General features: G+C 45.3%; 5 protein-coding genes and 3 non-coding genes across 8 annotated transcripts; 5 read left to right on the forward strand and 3 right to left on the reverse strand.

Annotated features, from left to right (window-relative positions):
- The first annotated feature begins 2836 nt into the window (after nt 1-2836).
- CLUP02_tRNA294 lies at nt 2837-2930 on the forward strand. Its single transcript has one exon. It is a non-coding gene; the product is annotated as a tRNA-Pro (tRNA).
- Nucleotides 2931-4211: 1281 nt separating this feature from the next.
- Nucleotides 4212-5933, forward strand: CLUP02_16323 (uncharacterized protein; the record flags this gene model as incomplete). The annotated part of the gene is made up of 1 exon (XM_049295247.1): nt 4212-5933. The coding sequence occupies one exon, from the start codon at nt 4212-4214 to the stop codon at nt 5931-5933; it is 1722 nt and encodes a 573-aa protein (XP_049152394.1).
- Nucleotides 5934-6767: 834 nt separating this feature from the next.
- Nucleotides 6768-8747, reverse strand: CLUP02_16324 (A/G-specific adenine glycosylase; the record flags this gene model as incomplete). Its single annotated transcript, XM_049295248.1, has 1 exon — nt 6768-8747. One exon carries the CDS (start codon nt 8745-8747, stop codon nt 6768-6770), a length of 1980 nt encoding a protein of 659 aa, XP_049152395.1.
- A 360-nt stretch (nt 8748-9107) lies between these two features.
- Nucleotides 9108-9199, reverse strand: CLUP02_tRNA324. Its single transcript has one exon. It is a non-coding gene; the product is annotated as a tRNA-Gln (tRNA).
- A 238-nt stretch (nt 9200-9437) lies between these two features.
- CLUP02_16325 (phosphatidylethanolamine-binding protein) lies at nt 9438-10102 on the reverse strand (the record flags this gene model as incomplete). Its single annotated transcript, XM_049295249.1, has 2 exons — nt 9438-9630; nt 9705-10102. 2 exons carry the CDS (start codon nt 10100-10102, stop codon nt 9438-9440), a joined length of 591 nt encoding a protein of 196 aa, XP_049152396.1.
- Nucleotides 10103-11011: 909 nt separating this feature from the next.
- CLUP02_tRNA295 lies at nt 11012-11085 on the forward strand. The gene has a single exon. It is a non-coding gene; the product is annotated as a tRNA-Asn (tRNA).
- Nucleotides 11086-11196: 111 nt separating this feature from the next.
- CLUP02_16326 (uncharacterized protein) lies at nt 11197-11839 on the forward strand (the record flags this gene model as incomplete). Its single annotated transcript, XM_049295250.1, has 3 exons — nt 11197-11253; nt 11319-11452; nt 11509-11839. The coding sequence occupies 3 exons, from the start codon at nt 11197-11199 to the stop codon at nt 11837-11839; spliced, it is 522 nt and encodes a 173-aa protein (XP_049152397.1).
- Nucleotides 11840-14541: 2702 nt separating this feature from the next.
- CLUP02_16327 (uncharacterized protein) lies at nt 14542-15936 on the forward strand (the record flags this gene model as incomplete). The annotated part of the gene is made up of 2 exons (XM_049295251.1): nt 14542-15503; nt 15582-15936. 2 exons carry the CDS (start codon nt 14542-14544, stop codon nt 15934-15936), a joined length of 1317 nt encoding a protein of 438 aa, XP_049152398.1.
- Between the last annotated feature and the right edge of the window lie 5943 nt (nt 15937-21879).

Here is a 21879-nt window from a genome sequence, read left to right on the forward strand (position 1 = left end):
ATAGGACCTTTTCATCCGCACACAATATCTGTAAATAAAGTAGACAGCGGTTGGTGAAGATGATGGCGAGAAATCGCGCGAAAACGGGTGACGGGTACGCTTTCCGTGCGTTCCTCTAATAATTGATCCAGAGATCCAGCAGCTCTACCTCCTTTTACCGCACAGCCTTCATGCTCTGTGGACAAGGTGTTACAGAAGTTGCGGTCTATCAGTCCGCCACCAATAGTCCTACTTGGAGCCCCGCCAAGGTATCCCAAGCGAACATCACTCCAAGCCTCTGGTCGGTTTCTGACTCTTCACGAGGCCAAGCAGCATCCACTCAAATGACAGACATCTTCACAACCTTGTTCGACGGCGGGCGCTGTGGTGCTTCTCGGCGGAGAAAGCCGCCCGTAAGCAAAGCGTTGACTGCTCCATCAGACAGGTGTTACCGCCGGACCACTGCCGCTGCAAGGGGAATTCCAAGGTGCATATGCTTTGCCCCTCCCCCTAATACCCATTACATGGCTCGGTACATCGCTTCATCAGGATATGGAGGGCTTTCTACATAAAAGTGCCGGGTGGTAACATCCACTCAGTCTAGATGAACCGAAGTAATGGCCGAACCTCCTCTTGACATTTCAGGTTTGCCCGCAGATCGTTTCTCAATAACAATCCAGACTCCAGAACACGTGAAAGTTGTAACATTGGGTTGCGTTCCGTTTACCTTGTAATTATTGGCTAATCTGTCAGGATTTTGGGTTCAATGTAATAAGCAAGCGAACTCGCAACTAGCGGTAGCTTGACAGCGTCAACCTTCGTCACCGGCTAGCCAAGCTTCTCTTCACCGCATCTTTAAGAGCTATTAAGCTTCTCGCAGGGAAACATACTTGAGCAAGCTGCACTCTGCTTCCAAGCATCTAGAATTCTACCACTGAAAGCGTGCGTGTGAAGGAATCTAGGGAGGTGTGGGCTCAATGGTGTATTAGCTACGCGAACCTTTCGGACTTCGCACGTTGAGTTTATGGTCAATGACACTTTTCATCCGAAATCGCTGGCAATTGGCGGAAAATCATAGGCATCACATTCGAGCAACTCTAATTTGGAGGAATACTGATCCAGGTTTCATCTGCATTGCGGTGCAACGGCATGTTGCTCGGGACTTGTTATCCAAGTTGGCTCTCTTTATGCCGAGCAGCATGATCGATCTCGAACCAGAACATTCCTATCGGTTGACCTCATGAAACTCGCGTGAAATTAAAGAGAATCACGTGCCATCTTCCTGCCTGCGGTACTTCGTAAAAGATCTGTTGGAAGCCTCTTCGTACGGACTCTAGAATCTCTAAACGGCAAATTGTGAGCGATGTTCTCTTCCACACGGTGGCTTCTATTTTTCCGTGTGACATAGAGACGCCCAAGATTTAGGAAAGTGTACCTCTGGCTCAATATTGAGTTCGAAGCTCCCATGTTACTATCGACGCTCGGTCGCAATAGCAGAAACATGAATTGAGTTCAGTCTACGTAGCCGTGCGGCAAGCGGCAACGTGGGAAACTCGTTTCCGCCCCCATCATTAACGGATGACACTATGGTTCGCTCAGTAATCACCCCCATGAGGAAAGCCAAGTCGCGCATCTTGCGTCATTTGGTATCTTGACTTTTTGGCACATTCCCGCCAACCCTCTACCGAATGAATACAGACTGCAGTGAAATAAGGATCAATAGACTGCGACCCCTTAAGGCCCCATTGCTCGCCATGGTCTCAGGAACAGAACCTCATATGTTACACGTTCTGTAAGACTGGTATTGCTGGACATACTATAAGAGACAATGAAGTTGATGTAGCATGAACTCAGATATTACAACATCAATCAAGTGTGACCAAACTGAATTTCACTTCATTTAGAACGTTTCCGCTAGTATTTGCCAGGGTATCCAAGGTAACTAAGAACGCCACGAGTCACGATATGAATCCTGCAAGGGATGACCCGAGACGATGTTTTCTAGACAACACGCGAATGAGTCTCGTCATAAAGCTGTCAAACTTGACCGTGCGCATGCTTGCGACGGGTTTGATGCTTCATCAACGATAGCGACTGTCACAGTTTAGGTACATGTACTTCTACCTTAGAAGAGTCTTCGAATCGGCCGAGCATCGGCGGCCATGCAAGACAAGTAAGTTTACGGGCCGACTTGTAATCTAGCCAATTGAATGTCGATTGCCCTTCAAGTGTGCAAAATCCACCCTGTTCATCTCAAAATCTCAACTCGATACACCAGGTCATGCGTGTGATTTACGTCAAGCTGAAGCTGTCGACAGAAAAAAACGTCAAAGTATAGTTACGAGACTTGAAGAATAGTTGCAAGCATCGAAGCTCGAACTGCTCACTATTTTCCACAACGGAGAGAGCTTGCCTAGGTGACTAAAGTGCCTTGAGAAAAAAAAGTCGCCTATGGGTCTCAGGGAGCGGCGGTGTAAGAGATAAGTTCGCAAGTCTCTACCAGTTGTAGTTGTCTCATGTCGCGTATTTTGATTTTCCGCGCTGGTATGACCAGTTTTTCTGCCGACCCAACTTCAGCTTCCATTCCCTTACACGTACACCCCAGGGAGAACAAAGGTCTAAAGCTCCGTCAAGCTACCAAAATTGCTATTTTCCTGGACTCAACTGGCTGTTTTTGCTGAGTCCTCGCCGGTAAGACCCAGCCTCTGTTACTCGGTGTGGTGAGCCCTTCCTGCCCCACTTTCTTTCTATCTACCGTCGCCATCCATGTCAAAACTCCACCCCACACCTCGTGGACTCATCAAAAATCCCTTCCCGGCCCCGGCTTCACATCGAGTTCACCACTCCATCCTCATTTGCCCTGATGGTCTAGCGGTATGATTCTCCCTTAGGGTGCATCTTCGGATACAACCAACTGGGAGAGGTCCCAGGTTCGAATTCTGGTTAGGGCCCAATGCTTTTGATTTCCACACTTTCACGACATCGACGATCTCATTTCGTCTCTTTTTTGTCCTGATTAGCCGCCATAGACCTTAGAAGTCAGCTATGAACGGCCTGACAGTAGATGAAACCTGACGAGACATATCGCTCTGTCCTTACATGAAGGTTCAAGGCTCGCTAACGTGGATTCGGCTCTGAGAGCTGGAATGAAAGGTAGATATATACATGATAACAATTCGAATTCATTGACTGGAGTCCTGCGGTGCTTGATGATCATCAACTTCACTTTACCGCAACTGCGCAGGTAAAATGCGCAATAATCAGCGGTGGTGAATCTTGGGATCTTCCAAACTTCAATAGTCCCGGTCAGCTAGTAGTTCGCCGTGAGTGTTGTCTCAGGCCTAAACACTCGACGGCCTAATAGTACCAGTGGTGAGCGTTGCTCAGCCGACGTTCCACTATGATGTTGGGCGGTGGAGAGTCAATTTGGAGATATTGGTGACTGAAGAAGCTACTGGAAAAACAAAACCAAGGAGGCTCTCAAGGCAGATGCCTTCAAGGTCTGCTTTGATTAGGATAATATCAATGTAATATTGACCAATCAGTAGTAACCTCATGTGATATCAAGCATCGAGCAGATCAAGACACCGGCGTGTGCAGTCAGGGAATAAAGAGACTAGGCTCGTTGGATATCGCATTCCCGTACTGGACTGCCTGTTGGATTGCATCTACAAAAACATCTTCGTTATGAAAAGACCAGAGCACATCAGGCCATGTATCTACCCCGCCCGCTGTACGCGGCTCAACTCGGAAATCCCTTGACGCAACGGTGACTTGGCTCTCAAACACGAGATATCGAATGCTTCGGTGACTGGCACGTCAATGTCTTGCTCGGCGCACTGAATGTGGAGAGTGGTTCGGCCCGTTCTCCGCAGATGATTCTCTTAATGGAATCCGATTCGCTGATGGTATCGAACCGCATGAGTGCGTCTTTCCAGTTGTAGATCAGCCTAACGCCCACTGGACGATTTTGCCTTTTCGAGCAAGCTGCCGTTGCATTCATGCTACAGTTCAGGCGTGATCTGATGCCTCCATCCAGAGACTTCTCGGACTGCCGATGACATCTTCCATCGTTGTCGTAAACCCCGCTCATTCCCTGATCCACGTAGATGGCTGGATATAACCCCCCCTTATCTGTGCAAATAATCTCCATATCACACACGTCATCATTTTATCTCTGTTCGAAGCGGAATTCTTACGACAACATCCCATCGCAGAGTTGAGTTGTCAATATGGCTCAGCCTATCGAGGTCGATGCCCTCGTCGTGGGGGCAGGATTCGGCGGTATCTACGCAACATACAGCCTAACCCGCATGCAACCGCGCATGAAAGTCCAAACTATCGATATGGCCAGCGACGTTGGAGGCACATGGTACTGGAATAGATATCCCGGTGCCATGAGCGACACAGAGAGCTACCTGTATCGTTACTCCTGGGACAAGGACGACCTGCAAACGTATCCCTGGTCGCACCATTACGTCTACCAGCCCGAGATCCTGAAATATCTAGAACATGTTGTGGCGAAGCACGACTTGCGAAAGTACATGTCGTTCAACTGTCAGATGCAGTCGGCGACGTGGGACGACAGTCTACATCGCTGGCGGATCGAGTGTTCCACGATAGGGACCAGCTCCGAGAGAATCGTGTATCATGCTCGATACCTCATCAACTCGCTTGGCGTACTTTCCAAGGCGAATTATCCAGACATCCCCGGCTTGAAAGATTACCAGGGCATCACGTGCCACACTGCAAAGTGGGATGATACCATCGACCTAAAGGGAAAGAGAGTCGGCATAATCGGGAGCGGTTCCACCGGCGTGCAAGTCATGACGGCAATCGCACCTCTCGTGGGTCAACTCACTCTCTTCCAACGACGAGCACAATACTCGGTACCCAGTGGCCAGGGGCCAGTCGACCCCAGCTATCGACAGAAGATCAACGCAAACTACGACACGATCTGGGACAACGTCTGGTCCTCGAGAATGGGATTCGGGGTCCCAGAAGTAACCCGCAAAGCGACCGACGCGACGCCCGAAGAGAGAAAGCAGGCCTTTGAGGAAGTCTGGTCCCAAGGAAACGGGTTCCGCTTCATGTTCAGCGCCTTTGGCGACATCGTCACCAGCGAAGAAGCTAACGAGGCCGCCTGTGACTTCATACGCGGCGAAATCGACGAGATTGTCAAAGACCCTCGTAAAGCGCAGATTTTGAAACCTCGGGAGGCGTATGCGAGACGACCGCTCTGCGATTTTGGATATTACCAAATCTTCAACCGCGATAACGTTGACGTGGTGGACCTCCAGGCGAACGGCATCAGACGTCTGGTTCCTCAAGGGGTTGAGTTGGCCGACGGGACCGTTCATGAGGTTGATGTGCTCATTTTCGCCACGGGATTCGAGGCAGTCGACGGCAGCTACACGAGGATCCATGTGACGGGTCGAAATGGCACGTTAAAAGACCATTGGGGTGATGGAGCTACGACCTTCGGCGCCGTTGCTTGCGCTGGCTTCCCCAACATGTTTCTCATTTCTGGGCCTCAGAGCCCTTTCGCCAATTTCCCTCCCATCGTGGAGTTAGAGGTCAACTTCATCATGTCGATTATACAGTACGCCGAAGGCTCGCCTTCAGAAACAGAGCCAAAAGAAGGCGAGGGGGTTGATAGCTTGGGCAAAGAAGCAGTCCATACACGTAGCCAAAGGAGGCGGATGATCATGGAGGCCAAGGGGCAAGCCGAATCAGACTGGGTAGAGCTGTGTGATAGCATGCTGAAGGGGTCTCTATTCGCCAAGACTCCCAGTTGGATTTTGAGCCAGAACATTCCCGGGAAGAAGACCAACACTAACTTCTTCTTTGGTGGGCTGCGACCGTATCTAAAGTTTGTTGATGAAGAGGTCTCTGCAGGGTTTCCAGGGTTTCAACAATCAGTGGCGCAAGAGGATGTCGTTGCCCACTTGTGAGCTGGCATGAGGCTACATGTAGTGATTCCATGTAGTTTTTACATACTGATAATATGGCCTCCACATGATTGGTTCTTTTCCATGTTGCAATGGTTGTAATTACCTAGGTGACCTAGATAGACCATGAATCATGTCTCAGCATTAGGTTGGATAGATCCAATGTTTCTTCAAGGATGTTAAGATCACTAAAAGATCTTTCCGCGAAAGTATGTATGTCTACGTGCAATATCGCATATTTCCACACTCTACGGCACCGATTCACTCGCACTCGATGAGAACAGGCGAGTGGCCTCTAGTGTAGTCACTCATGAACTAAACAGCAATCTACACAGCAGTACTTACTTTTTTGACCAATGCCGTGCCGAGGGATGCAAAATCAAGAGGCCGTCAGGTCCAGGTTTTGACGTTCACTCACTATCTTATTCCTTGAAACAATTATCGAGAAGAATAGTGAGGTACGAAGGAGGGTGCCAAAGTAGGTAAGAAACCATTGGGCTTAAGTTTTATCGTTCGTTCACTGTCGTCTTCATCAAACCAATTACCAAGACCAACAATGAGGCATGAAGTAGGATGCGTTCCTTTGTTCTGGCTCAAGAAAGTTCGTCACACTTAGGGATAGTGTTCGGGCTGCTTGGATGGGGACGGAACTGTTACGCGCTAGAAGCCCGCGATTCCATAAGTGCAACCGAGCAGAGTCACATCTCATGCAATTCCCCAAATCGTAGTTACCTAAGATGAAGAACCTTCAAACAAGGTAAGGTTTAATGGCCCATCTGGAAATTTATGCTGATTACATGGCTGCCGGCGCATGACGCGGACCAATCCATTCATACACTACTCGTACCTCTCCCTCACCAAGGCCCAGGACTTGCGCATCCCAGTCCCCATAGACTCCTCATCAATCTCCTCAACCGTAGCCCATCGATGTCGCGCGTGCGACGAGACGAGGTCTTCAGAGCAATCTACCTCGAAGAGATGCACATGCATCGTAAGCTTCAGGTGAGAAAACAACCACGGCACACTGCCCAGCTCCCCGGCATGTTTCAGCTTCCACTTCTTGTTTCCAACACCGTTGATGAGTCCCGATACATATCCTTGAGCGTCCTTCTTCCGCGACGTCGCGGTGTTGCCGCTAGTAGACGGCAGCGTGTGGCTGGGTAACTCCCACAACCCGGCGAGGAGTCCCTTCTCCGGGCGCCTGTGTATCAGGAATCGCCCGTCGTCGCTGCACCGAACTGCGCAGACCAGGGCCTCTTCCTCTCTAACTGCTTTCTTGACCACCTTGAGGGGGAACTTTCGAGCGTGTTCCGCGACGAATTCTAGTGTTCTTGCATCGATTTGGGCAACCTTGGGTTGCGCTTCCTCCTCTTCCTCCTTCTTTTTGGCTGTTTTTGAGGTGAAGAAGGCGGATAACGTCGCCTGCTTTGGCCCCGGTTGCGTCTTTACGCCCTTCTTAGCCCCCTTTGCCGGCTTCCGCTTGAGCGACTCACCTTCGGAATCTTCCTCAGAGAGCGTGGTCTCGTCTGCGGCTTCTTCAAAGGGTTCGCAAATCGAGCATAGGTCCTCAATGTCCTCGGCCTTTTCAGCCGCCTTCCTCGACTTCTTGGCTGCTATTTGAAGGCCCTCTGCGTACGCTCGGCACGTAGAGGTGACTGGACACTCGCCGCAGTTTGGCTTTGGCGTGCAGACGGTGCTTCCAAGTTCCATCAAGGCCTGGCCCCACCGTCCAGGACGATCACTCAGCGGCGCCTTCTCAGAAAGCTCAGCGTCATCTTCGTTAGATCCATCCTTCGCAACGGCCTTGACGAGCGCATCCGCAGCTGCCCAGAGCAAATCAATGACAGCCTTGTCCGTCTTGGCATTCCCATACAGCCCTAACTGCCTGCTCAGCACGCGAAGCACATTCCCATCAACCATGGGCGCCGCCTCACCAAACACAATAGCAGCGACGGCACCGGCCGTGTACCGACCCACGCCCGGGACTTTGGCCTCGAGCTCGGCCGTGTCGGAGGGCATCAAACCCCGCCAGGCCGGGTCCGCGACGACCAGCTTTGCGGCCTCGTGGATCCTCGTGGCGCGGCTGTAGTAGCCCAGCCCGCGCCAGGCGCTCAGCACGTCCTCGGGCTCGGCGGCCGCGAGGTCGTGGATCGTGGGCCAGCGGGCCATCCATCTGTTCCAGTAGTCGATCACCACGGCGACACGGGTCTGCTGGAGCATGATTTCGCTGATCCAGACTTCGTAGGCGCGCTTTTCGAGGGCGCTGCGGAGGTCGGCGGCGTCGTTTGGCGAAGTCTTTGCAGGGTCGATCCAGGGTTTGCGCCAGGGCATGCCGCGGGTTGTGCTGATGGAGTCGAACCAGCCGAGGAGAGCATCGCGCCCGCACCGGCCGGGTTGGCCATCTAGGAGGAGAGGGCGGTGGTACGAGGTGGCATGCGTCCTTGATGCGGCGGGCGAGCAGCAGGCATCCTGCGTCGCCGGCTGCTGCTGGGGTGGACCAAAGAGACGCACATGGAGTTTTGCGGTGTCTGCTTTTCGAGCTTTGGGGTTCTTCTCGACCTTGCGCCTCTTTGGCGGCGGCTCAATAACGTCCTTCACATCGTCGCCTTCGTCGTCTTGAAGAGTTGGGTTGAAGTCTTCTTCTGACGCGTCCTTGGATGCCGGGGGTGATACAGGTGCACACTTTTTGGTGGCTACCGAGCGTGATCTAGACGTCGGCTTCTTGGTTTCTACATCTGGCTCGCTGTCGACTTGCGCCAAGATCCTCCTGGCTGCTGCGAGTGAACTTTGTCGACGGACTAGACGACGTTGAATCATGGTGATGTTTGGGAGACGCGACGAGAAGACGCGTCGTGGAGTAAAGTGGTCCGAATTTCACTTCAGGTACATTTGACGGGTGAATAGCAAATAATTAGCGTCGATTCAGGGATGCGTTCGCTGCAATTCAGATCGCAGCGGACAGTCAGGGTCCTGAAGCGCCGCAGCTCAGGCACAGACCACTACAATCCAAGATGCACGCAAGACGTGGTTTTTGTTATGGACAGCATATTAAGCAACGGCAAACTCTTAACACTGAACATCTACAACTTCCAAGAGACGCATCATGGAGCTTCGACTTCGGTCCCAGTATCCGCATGATCAGCAAAAGCAAAGTTACGAGCAGACAGCAAAAAATTCAGGTCCTACCAGGATTCGAACCTGGGCCTACGGAAGGATCTCATTATATTTCAATCAGAATCCGACGTCCTAACCAACTAGACTATAGGACCAGCTTCACGATGATTCTTGATGACGTTGCCGCCGAATCTCGCTGTCCATGGCAGTCCACTGCCGTGTCGTGAACGACCAGCGAGGTTTGAATACCGCCATTCGAGCAGCTGGGGACGTGAAGCTTCGGTCCAGGTAGCTTGAAGGGTGGTACAGTCTCGTGATGACCCTTCGCTGGCTCAGCTTGCCTTGGGGTTGGACTCCCTAGCTGCATCTGCCAGACAAACCGGCCATCGTGCCTCACTCTGTCCAGCCATCGCCAGCGCAGGTCATCCAGTTCACTCCAACGAGCTTCAGACCATGCTTGTCCGCGAACTCAGCAGGCTTCCATGAGCGCCTCTGAACAAATTCCTCTCCGCCGACATCCTCCTTCTTGAGATCCAGTCCTTGGGGTTCCCGGTAGAGCAGGAAGAGGTACCTGTGCGGCTTTGAGCTACAAGGTAAGGCAGAGTCAGCAAGGTCACTTTTAAAGGCTGCCCAAATCATTGAGACTGTCTGTCGACTCACTCGTCCTTGGGTCCGGGTCCGAGAAACTCAGTCAACGCCGGCTTCGTCTGCGCAACGACCGCGCCCCCACTGAGCGGCTGCAGCCCGGGTAGGACCCAATGGCGCCAGAACGCAAACTGCGGGTTGTCCGGGGTGGGCGCGTCCGGGTCTGTTAGGAAGAGGGTGTACGAGGCACCGGATTCGGCTCCCTCCTCGGCCGCGAACGAGATGCTGGGTGCAAGCTTGCACTCGCCCGCGCGGAAGAAGTTGCCCACATCGACGGCCTTATCCGCGAACGAGACCTCGAGCTTGATCGTCGGCCTAAACCCCTCTGGTATCAGTACCGCCGCTGAGCCCGGGACGAGCTTGGCTTGCTCGAGCGTGCTAGTGAGCTTTTGCGCGTGGTCGGAGAGTGACATTGTTGCGAGGGAGAGAGAAAAGATGGCTCAAATGGATTGATGTAAAGTCAACTTGGAGGGTGAGATCGCATTCTTGAAGGATCTTTTTGAACGATCGCCTGCGGGCGATATTAGCCCGAAGACATGATGCGTGATGACCTACGCGGGGTTGAGCGTGGGATGAGGGGAATTGACGCCAGTGGTGGAAAATTGGTGGCGTAGCTGCACGAAGGGTCTTGGCAGATGTAGAGGTTCTCGTTGTAACATATGTCAAGTTTGGCTGCGAAAGAGATATCCACGGGTCAAATCTGCTGCCGTGGGAGTTTGGTGGTTGCAATGGTGAAGATAATAGTCTCGTGAAATTGGACGTTGTCGCAGAGACAAGTCAAAAGAACCACCATGGTTGATAGTAATATGAAGCCTTGTGCGCTCCATGATCGACCAGCCAGGAGCAGCCTTTACGTCTTTTTCTACATCGTGCACGGAGTAGAACGAGAGTAAGAAACACGGTCGAGTTCGATTTCTCATCAACATAGCTATTCTAGAATCCAGCCCTCCATTCGAGGGGAAATCACCAAGATCCATGAGATCAGTGGATTGGATAAACCCACTGACAATTGTTCATCAAGAAAGGCTCTTCCCAGTGGGTGAGTTTGGTGCGAAGCTTAACTTCTCGTACATCTTAGATCGCCGCAATCCGGAACTTTTCCCATGAGACGATCTGAAGAGCTAGGGCAAATCCACCTCAAAAGTTCGCTCTTTTTCGCCCTTTTTTTTCTCTTTCCATTCCTGCCTACGCCTCTTGTGCCGCGACCACTATGGCGATAGGAGCGAGCTGGGGCAGGAGCTCGGGCCAAGCGCGGCGCTGAGAGTAGTTTTCCTACTAGTAGCCCTACAAACCCTAAACCCGTCATCCAATCATATCTCATATCCCCGATGGCACAATTGGCTAGCGCGTCAGACTGTTAATCTGGAGGTTGGTGGTTCGAGCCCACCTCGGGGAGTTACAGCGGTTAGATTCCGCCTAGACATGAGTGACTTTCCTTTTTGCTTTTGCGCCTTTCCCGTTCCTTCTTCCTCTTACGGTTATACCTAGGAAGCCGGAGTTTTCAACGATGTTTCTCTTGTATCCATCCGGCGAGCAATCACGGGCCAGCTTTGCCCTCCGGCGGGTCCACAAATACCTATTAGGCTGTTTTTGCTTTGCCGCGTTATAGATATGTGATCCGTTTTCTAGGCGGCAAGAGTAAGCAATCATACTTCCCGCAGAGGTAACAAAAACCTGATTTGGAAGACTTTAACCTCGTTCCTGGCAGCTTCTACGGAACTTTCCAGAAACTGCCATACAGACAGCCCGATGATAGGCAAAAGGTGTCAATTGACTCTTACTTGCCATAACACTTGGGATCAATGACCCTGAGCCGGAGCGGAATCCGAGGTGCATTGCCTAAAGCAAAAACGATCATGAGGGGTCAGTCGGGTGGGCGGCGTAATCGCTTGGACCCCATGACAGCTCGAGCAACTTCTATGGACCACGACCGCAAGACATGGGATGAAAAGAAGGTGATCGCTCCGGATGTTCCGCTCCAAGTGGTGATGGTTGATAGTGCTAGAATGCATCCCCCTTCTAGGTTTCGTCTCTCGAATACTCGCATTTGCTTCCCGTCCGAGGTTGGGCTGCTCGGAAAGACTCTCTCCAAGCGCCCGCCAGCTAGCGTCTTGGACGTCAGTCGAGTCGACGGTGATGAGGCCTCTTAAATCGAGGAACAGATGGAAACTTTCGAAGCTGGTAGAATAAGCTTTAATCGAGAACGGACAAAGTTAGGGGCGCCGGCTGGCAATGTAAGGCTGCTTGCGCATGATGTTGAGACGGACTTTCTCTGCGCTGAGTAAGGTCGTAGAAGCTTGTTGCTGTAGAGCGAGCGGGATCTCTAGGTCAGACTAGACGTGTTTGTAGACGAGAGACTCCCATAGCAAAAACGATATGGACTCTAGGGGCAAGAGCTGAGCATTTGTAGTCCTTAAAGTGTGCAGCTAACTTGGCTAAACGACTTGACGTTAAGAGGCCCATCTTGGCACTATGGGTGCTCAACTTGGCGTTGACAGCTTGAAGGCTAGAGTTGAGGCTGTTAAGGCCCAGAGAGTTGGCTCACGGCATGGCAGACAGTCGGTCTCGGGAGATGTCTGCAATGCAACTGCATTCCACCTCCCACGCTTGCCCGCCGCGGCGCCGCCATCTCGGTCCCGCATCTCAGTCAAGCCAAGTTCCCCGACCTCAACTTTCGCCATGAGTAAGGACCGACGATCGTACACGCGTCTCGCCGCTCCTCATGTTCACGACGCACCGTTGAATCAAGGTTTGATCTGGGTGCATGCAGCCCCTCAACCGCTAACCCGATTTTCATGTCCGAGCCGCCGCGATTGGAACACTACGCCCTCAACTCCTTGAGCCTCTCATACCCTCCCATCGGAACTCACAATGGGAACTATCTCGCGTCCAAACTCTATGCTCCATCAATCATCATATGATGCTCGGACTGACCATCCCATGGCCACAACGAAAGCGACGCCGAGGCAGGTTTCCCATGTCATGGGCCGTGGCAGGCAATTTCCACCGGCGTCCCGTGCAGCCAGCCCCTCGTCGGCGGAACCTTTTTTAGACTTCTTCTCAACACCCTTGGGAAAGAGGGGCAAGGCGGGGTAGCTTCGTTGGGTAGCCGGCGAGACCGTCCGAAGAGCCAAGTACCATGTGCAAGCCTGGCCTGTTACGCCCAATTTACACCTGCACTGTTCAAGGTCTTCGCGCCCAGGTGTACAAGTCCGGTGTCTGTGAGCCCAGCAACGTCAATCATGATCGACACTATCCGTGCTGACACTCTGGATAAGCTCTCTTGAGTTGGAGCTATGATCCTGGGGTAGCTAGGCCGGGCAGCTTGGGTTCCTATCGCACATTCTGGCTATTCTAACTGGAATATCCTACTGGTCTAGTTGAACATGATAATGAGCACGATTCCAGTATAGGTGAGTTGATTCGCAAGGAGGACTCTGAAAAGAAGTCTTTTGCAACTGTCCGCACGACTCGGAGCATAATATTCGCATGCTACGTAGTCGGAGACCGAGGCTCTGCGGCCATTACCAACCAGTTGAGGCAGCCACACAAAATCTCGCACCCACATACCCACGTGTAAGAAGCTTTCGCCGTGCCGGGACAATGATCTGCAGAACGATTCGTCACCCTGGAACCCTGGCTCAAAAATGTCAACCCAACAACATGGAAATGTCATTGATGAACGACATGCGATTTGAAACAGCGTACTTCGGATCACTTAGATGAACTGGTGTAGACCGGACGCGTTTACGTGTACGGTGCGGCTTTTTCCACAGCTTACAAGAAAGGTCTTTCTTTAAGCTCGTCTTTCTATGCTGCAAGATTTTGTATGGTTTTCAACCCGAATCGAAAAGTTGGCGGCTGATCGTTTTGCATGAATCAATGACACTCGATATATTCCCAATTACGGTGAAAAGGTCGGTGAAAAGTCTCCACCTAGTATCGTGTATTAGTGTTTACTCCATGTCGAGAATGAGTTTTTCAGCTAGGTCTGGGACATTAAAAGGATTGTACCAATCATGAAGCTATCCGAATGGCATGTTCTAAGCTTCACACTACGCTCCCTTGTCCGCCTGGATATCTCCTAGACTGAACCGACTCCTGCGCGAAAACGGCAAATTTGACTTCAACTCCACTCCTAGGAGGAGGGGCAAAGTTGGACATCGTCCTCCAATTCACTATCAAGTAAGCTTGTTACCGTTATGCGCAGCATGCAGACTGGCCTTAATTACACACGATGCTTGCGTGGACCAGAAGCTTGCTTTCTGGGGATAAGTAATTCGGTTCCTGGATTGCCCCTTAACTCTAGGCCGCATCTAGACCCGGTCTCAACCAGAATGTCATCCTGGTGTCCGACAATCCTTGGGTTTTCATAGGCGGCATGACTGTACCCATGATATTGCCATTCGAGAAAGTCAAAGGCGAAATCCACCATGTTAGCTCAATTTCAAGGTCGGCGCCAACAACCTCAAAAGTTGACTCAACGATTACGCTAGCTTCTCTAAGCGGCTCTTCTCATATCCCGAAGAAGGCCGACGGAGAAGGATAGTGATCATGAGACTTTGACGCTGAGATGTAGAAGCCAGCTCGGGTACCTAGTCTTAATCGTATCTATTTTCAGGAGGTCCAAGCGAGTATTCGTCCCTTGATACTCACTGGTGTCTATCAGTGACAAGTATAAAGGACAGGCAATATCTTCTCGTACTGAGCTGTGCTGCCTGTATTACAAGCCAACTTGACTGAACCCTGGCCGGTCAATGAGTCTCTCTCTCACACCTGTTTATCAACTACCCTTATACCCACATAAGCGATCAAATTATATCTTACCACTTTTTCCCGCAACATCTACAACATGCGCTTCCTCTTCACCATCACTTTGGCCATATTCACGGCCGGTGTAACCGCAGTACCCGTCGCAGTGCTCCCTAGCCTCATTCATCCCCCAGTTCATGTCTTCAGGGCTGACCCTGCCGCCGAAGCTGCCGATGCGGAGCCCAATATCGAGGCCCGTGGAGAGAACAATGTTGATGTGTCTGACTGGCAGCAAGAGCCTGAGATTCAAGCCAGAGACGAGGCCGTGACTGAGGCATGGGACCTAGAGCCACAGACCCAACCGCGGGACGCCCCTCATATCCAAACCAGAGATGAGGCCGCTCTGGACAACGTCAATCTTGAGACTGAGATTGAAGCCCGAGAAGAGCCTCAGATCAAAGCCAGGAATGAGGCTGCACTCGACAACTATGACTTAAATCCCGAAGTCCAACTCAATGACAAGCCTCAGAGCAAGGCCAGAGATGAAGCTGCTCTACCTGACAACTTCGGCCTGAAACCTGAGATCCACGCCAGAGATGAGCCTCGTATCCAAGCAAGAAGCGAAGCTAAGGCTGCATGGACTGACCCAGACTACCACGCTGGAGGTGTTACCGCCGCAGACGACTGGAAGTACAGAGACAACCTAGCCAAGCTCGACGCCAACAACTGCGGCGTAGACTGCCATCGCTCCCTCGACTCATACCGCTCCAAGGTGTCCAGAGAACACAGGCCATACTACGACCGAAGCACGAATTACCACAGCAACAACTACGACCACCATGACTACAATTATGGAGTCCAAAGATCTTCCCGCGCTTCGAGGGGCGAACACAACACACCCGCGGATGACTGGAAGTACAGGGACAACCTCGTCAAGCAGGACAACCACGATTGCGGCTCGGGCTGCAAACATTCGCTAGCCTCGTACCGCTCCGTGGCCTCCAAGGATTCAAGGATTGCTCGGGAGAAGGACTATCATAACTACAACCACCAGGATGACAAGTACAACAACTGACATCCCAAGGACTATCATGTGAACGGCAACGGTTATAACCATAACAACGGGCATTATGACGATAGGACCATCAGGACCAACACCTACTATCCCAAGGACCATCATTCTACCAACTATAATGATATCCATCATAATGATTACCATGGCAACAATTACCATACCAATGGCAACGGCTATGACCACCATAACAATGGCCACGATTATGGGGTTCAGAGGTCCTCTAGGGCGTCGAGAGGAGAGCACAACACCAGGCAGGATGAGATAAACCACAAAAACAATCATTACAAGTTGGATCATAACGACTGCGGCGTCAACTGCCACAAGTCCCTTGCCTCGTATCACTCGGTTGCATCTGCAGACTCGAAGCGCTCCAGGCAGTCGAGGCAGTCAAGACAATCTCACGGAAACCACGGCCACTAAGAATCGAGGGGATGCTCTCGTTTTAATAGTTGAAGAAGCCGATTATCAACATGATTCGAGCCTGCAGGAATATTTGGAGCCTCCCAAGCACGAGAGATATCGCGATGCGAGATGTGTTTAGCAGGCGAGATAATGACGTGGTTGAGTTAGTGTATATCGAGCTCAGATAATGGCAAGTCAGTTAGCAGTACATTAATGGAAATGAATCTTGACAGACAAGAGCCAACGAATCATCGAGAGACGATAGGAAAGTGATCACAGTGTTGTTCGTCAATCATGATAGCTTGATTATGATGTCGACGGGGAACACCAGGAAACCCTTCACTATCAAATTTGGTTTTGCAATATTTACTGCGACGGTATACATATGTTGTCCAAGGAACTTTTTGAGTGATGGGAGGTGTTCATTAACCGGGGCAGCAGGTCAGACTGGGTATTCATCGCGGATGTAAAAGCGAACGATGCTTGGCAGGCTGAATAAAGACAGGCTTTCTTTTCAGTATTCCTATCATGAGTTCAACTTACCACTCGTGCTTGCGCAGCGGAAAGACATAGAAAAAGGGCACTCTAGGGTTGGGCAAGAAAAGACTGTCCACGAACTCAGGCTTCATGATCACGATAGCATTGAGAACTCGGGAAGTTCCTGTGACTCGTTCATCTTGTTAAGACTAAAGTGGATTATATGTTGTAAACTACTTCCTTCGTACATGTACCGGGGTGGAATGTGCTATCCTGATTATTAGCTAATATATTCCTTCTAAGTAACTTTGTAATATTAACATAGGTGTGCTTTAGTAGCGAACTTTACTTTCTAGATATAATCCGTTCTAGGGCATAACTATAGCTAATTTGCTACACTTAGCACTAGCACTAACTTATACGTTAGATAATCGATTATTAACTAGGTTTATAGGAGTATTAACAGTAGAAAAGGAGACTTAGAAAGTGGTCTGGGCTACTACGAACGGCCCTTTCACCTATCTAATTACTACTAACGGAGGAATCATAGGCTACGCCTACTAACTTCCCCCTTCTATATATATCTGTAATTTAATACTATATTATAAAGTTTCTTACTAGCCAAAAGGCTTTCCCTATTGACGTGTAAAACGAGAAGGTTCTCTCTAAGAGAGTTGCGCTATATAGCTATCTTTATTAGTATCCCTATTATAGGGTAGTTAGTTCAAACTATAGTTAATAAAGAGATTAATTAAACTATATAAATATTTACGTAGTAGGTATAAAAAGGAGGTTCTAACTATAAGTTAGGCTAGCTATAATAATCGTAAATAGGGCCCTTAATTAGCCCCTATATAGTCGGCTATATACCGCGGTCGAATTAAATTTTTAATTCGATACTAACTTTCTCTTTTTTTTATTAATTTAACTATTATAATTAGAGGTATAATTTAACCTCGGGCCCGTTTATTAAGTCGTCTCTTTTTCCCTCTTTTCTTTACTCTTTTTATATAACTTATCCCTTTATTTATATAATAACTTTTCTATTACTTACGAATTACTCTAATCCCTTATTTAATATTACTTTTATAAAAGCGTTTACGAGGTTATTTTTATTATTAATTTAATAAATCTTAAGTATTTCGCGCCTTTTATATAATTACTTAAGGGCTATAATATTAATTATAAACCTCTTTTTTTTTTTATTCTTAATTTAATAAAGTATTTATATAATAAGTAAGAATTAGTATAAATAACTATTAGAATGGGTAGAAAGCTAATTCGATTAGTAATTTTCTTTAGTATTATTAAAATTACGTAAGAGAGATTAACGCTATTAATTATACTATAAACCTCTAATATTAATATACTTCTTATTACCTATTTATTTTTAGTTAATGAGTAGTAGATTATATTACTATATATAGTGAATTTACTCTTATTTATACTCTCGTTAGCTAGGATAATAATATACCCTAATTATAAAGTAAGGTCGTTATTATTCATAAATAACTTATTAATAAAAATATAGAGCTTACTAGTTATAAAGTTAATTAGGTAATAAACGAGACCTCGATTGAGATTCGTTTATTACTATTTAAACTATTTATTAAGTACTTTAACGTCTCGTTTAGTTAGATTTATAGCTTATACTACCCTAATATAGTTAAAAATTACTTTAAGCTAATAAATACTTATAATATATACCCCTCGCGCAAGCTTAGTTTTATATTACTTTTTAATATTAGTTATATTTAGATCGACGAGGTTAATCTTTTTACCCTACTTTTTTTATTAAAAAACGATAGTTTCTTTTTTAATTATAAGAATCTTATTATTAAATACTAGGGGGGTATTTATTATAAGGACTTTTTTTAATTTTATTATAAAGCCCGCTTTTTAGAGCTCCTTATTTTCCTTTTTTATAAAGTTAATATTAAATAGGCCTAATATATCGTCGGTTTATATTCTAACGATCTTAAATTAGTTACTTTTGTACTTTATAATTAGTAAGTACGGGTTATATATAAAAGTAACTATTAATAGTTAATTAATATAAAAATCGTAGTAGGTAGCTTATTAATAAGTACCTAATTCTACGAGCCTATATAGTAACTTAAGTACTTTAATAATCGTACCTTTTAGGTACTTATTAGCTATTTCTTTTAGTAAATAGGCTAGGATTTTCTTTATAAGCCCTATAGCCGATTAGGTATAGGCCTAGGTAATATTATAGTTCTAAATTTCGTATCCCTTTTTTTATAGCGATACTATTAGTACTATTATTAATTATTAGCTATAGCGCTATATAATAGGTAATTATATAAATAGCGTCGCTTTTTTAATATTACTATACTTCTAAATTACGTATCTAGACTTCTCGTACGGCTAGGGTGTTCCTTTTTTTTTAATCTTATAAACTATTTATAATTTAAATATACGGAGGTTTATATATTTTTTTAAGTCGTATAAAATAAATCAATAGACTTCTTAATTACGAAGAATATCTATTTTAATAAGATCTAATCCCTTATATAGCTTTTTAGTAATTATAATTATACCCTTTTTATATAGTTTAACCGCTAGCTCGAAATTAGCTTTTTTTTTTATTATATAAAAGGTATTAATTACCTCGTCGTTAGTAATAAATTGCTACGTTAGGGCTTGTTGTCGTAGTCTTTTATAACGTCTTATTAGTGGTATTAGTACCCTTTTAGTAATTTCTTTTTCCTTATCGTTTATTAGTATTACTACGACGATTTTATTAAAGATAATTTCCTATACCTTTACTACGGGTTATATAGTTTCCCTTAGCTTTTCTTTTTTTTATAAGTTAGGAATTACCTTATTAGGATCTATATAGTACGGTCTAACTACTATAATTAATATTTTAAATAGCTAGTTGCGATTTCTTATAACTATATAAGAGCGCTTATTAACGGAAATTAACTTATATAGCCTAGCTTATTATTAAGTAATTTTATATTATATTTATATATCCGAATTTAGTAGTATATTTAAATTATTCTCTATATTGGGCCTATTATGCGCAATAATTACCTCGTTAACTTGCTTTTTTATACTTACTTTACGTAGTACCTATATTACTTTTTTAATTACTTAGGCTTATTAGCTTATGCTTAGCGACGGTAGCAAGGCTAAGGTCGTTCTTAAATATGCTCTAAATACTAATAGCGTTAGTATAAGTCCGTTAGGCCCTATAGTATTATTATAGTATTTAAGTACTATCTAGAGGTATTCGTTATTAATAGAATCCGGATTTTCCTTTTTAATAATTTTAAACGCCCTTTTTAACTACTAATATACCCTCTCTACCTTTCTAATACTATAGTATACTTTAACGGGTACGACTTTTAGCTATATATTATAAGCCGTTATATTATCTTTAAATTTTACTAACTTAAAGCTAGTATTAACGTCGGTTCTAATACCGTCTAGCGGTCCCTAGTATATATTAATCTAGCTTTTTCGTAGGGCTACTTATACTATCTTTATTTATAAATCCCAGAGGAATTACCCTATTTAGAAGGATATAGCTATGTTAATTATATATAGTACTAGCCGACTATTTAAATAGAAAATATTAATAACGATTTCTTAGTTAAAGTTAAGCTTATTACGTAATTTAAACTTAAATTTACGTAGGCTCTGCGTATTTATTTAGTATTAATAATATACTTTTATTAACTACTCTAGCGCCCCTATTTTAATATTATTATTACTTAATTACTTTAAGAAGTTATATAGCCTCGTAACTAACGGGTACCCGAATCTCTAGTATAGTCTTCTAAGCTTACTTTTCGTTAAGTAATTAATTAACTTCGTATTATTAATAAGCTTTATAAACGTATTACCCTATTATTATTTAACTATTTTAAAATACTTATTACTAAAGATTCTGTTCTTCGTATTATTAAATATAATACCTAGTCGATTTATATTTTTTAAATATAAGAGAAATAGGGTATTAATAAGTAAAATATGAAAAGTTATTATTCCGAAGTACGTTTTTATTTTTATTATACCTAAGGTAACGACTTCTTTACCTAGGCCGAAACTAATCTTTATAATATTTATTATTAACGTATTAAGTATTATTAGCGCGATTTTTTATAGTACTTAGAATTACCCTTTTTTTTTAATTAACTATTATAATACCCTAGTATCTAGGATAATTTTATAAAAATCGTTTAGGCCGTACTTTTTACTCGCGTAGAATACTTATATAAGCTTAGTATTTAAAAGATTTAAGTAGTATAAAAAGGACCCCTCTAGCTACCCCTAGATATACTTAGTATTATATTCCTTTTTTTTAAATATCGAGAGAAATAGCGTCTTTTTTTTAATTATTAAAAGAATAGGCTTTAGCCCTATTAAATTTGCCTTTTTAATTACTTCCGTATCCGTTATCTAAGGGACCTTCTCTTATTATCCGTAAATAAAAGCCTACTTATTAAGAGCTTTTACTACCCTTTATTTGTTTAGCTTTATATATTTTTTAAAAGCTAACGAGGTAAAAAAAGAGTAGTTAATATTATCGATTTTATTATAATCTAATTTATTAATATAGGGGGTGAGATCTTTTTTATTTTTTAAATTCTGTATAGGGGGTATATATTTTAGGCCACTACTTTAGCTACCGTTATTAGGTTTTATACCCCCGGATTTACTCTTATATATAATAAAGAATTAGTTAAACTAACGAGGGCTAGTTTTACTATCTATTACCCTCAATATTTTATACTATTTATATAATTTAGTACGCTCTTCTTTAGAATAGTTACTTAATTAATATTTATCTTTTTTATAAATATAATATTACCTCTTCTATTACCCTACTTATAAGTTAAATCTCTACTTATTTAACGAATCTAGGCCTCTTTATTAGTAATTACCGTATTTAGCCTCTTTTCCTTTTTTATTATATATTTAATTAACTTAATATTATTAGTAAGGGCTATTATATATTTAGAAATAGGTTTAGTATAGTATTCTCGCTTTAATATTAAAACTAGATTTTAGCCTCGAGCAGAGTGTCTCGTAGTTTTTAAGTACTTAATATAAGGTTATTTTTATTTTTAATATACGCTAAACTATAATATAGAAATATCTAACTTTCCGCTTATTTATCCTTTTATTTAGCTAGGTTTTTATTAGTTTATTAATTCGATTAATAAGCTCTTTAAGGATTTCTATTTATAATTTACCCTCTATTATCTTAGCTATAAATATAAAAGAAATCGCTCGTAATTTAAATAAGAGCTCTAAGTTCTTATTATAAGTCTCGAAGCGGCTTCGGATTACGTTAATTATATTAAGAAAGTCGTTTTAATCGAGATTACGTACTGCTTCGTAATAATAATTAAAAGCTTTATTTACGAGTATAATATTAATTACTAAATAGTATTAATGTTCCCTAATTCCGACTTTTTTATAATAATTATAAAATATCGTTAGGCTTTT

Source organism: Colletotrichum lupini, chromosome 9 (genome assembly GCF_023278565.1).
Source record: "Colletotrichum lupini chromosome 9, complete sequence".
Taxonomy (NCBI): domain Eukaryota; kingdom Fungi; phylum Ascomycota; class Sordariomycetes; order Glomerellales; family Glomerellaceae; genus Colletotrichum; species Colletotrichum lupini.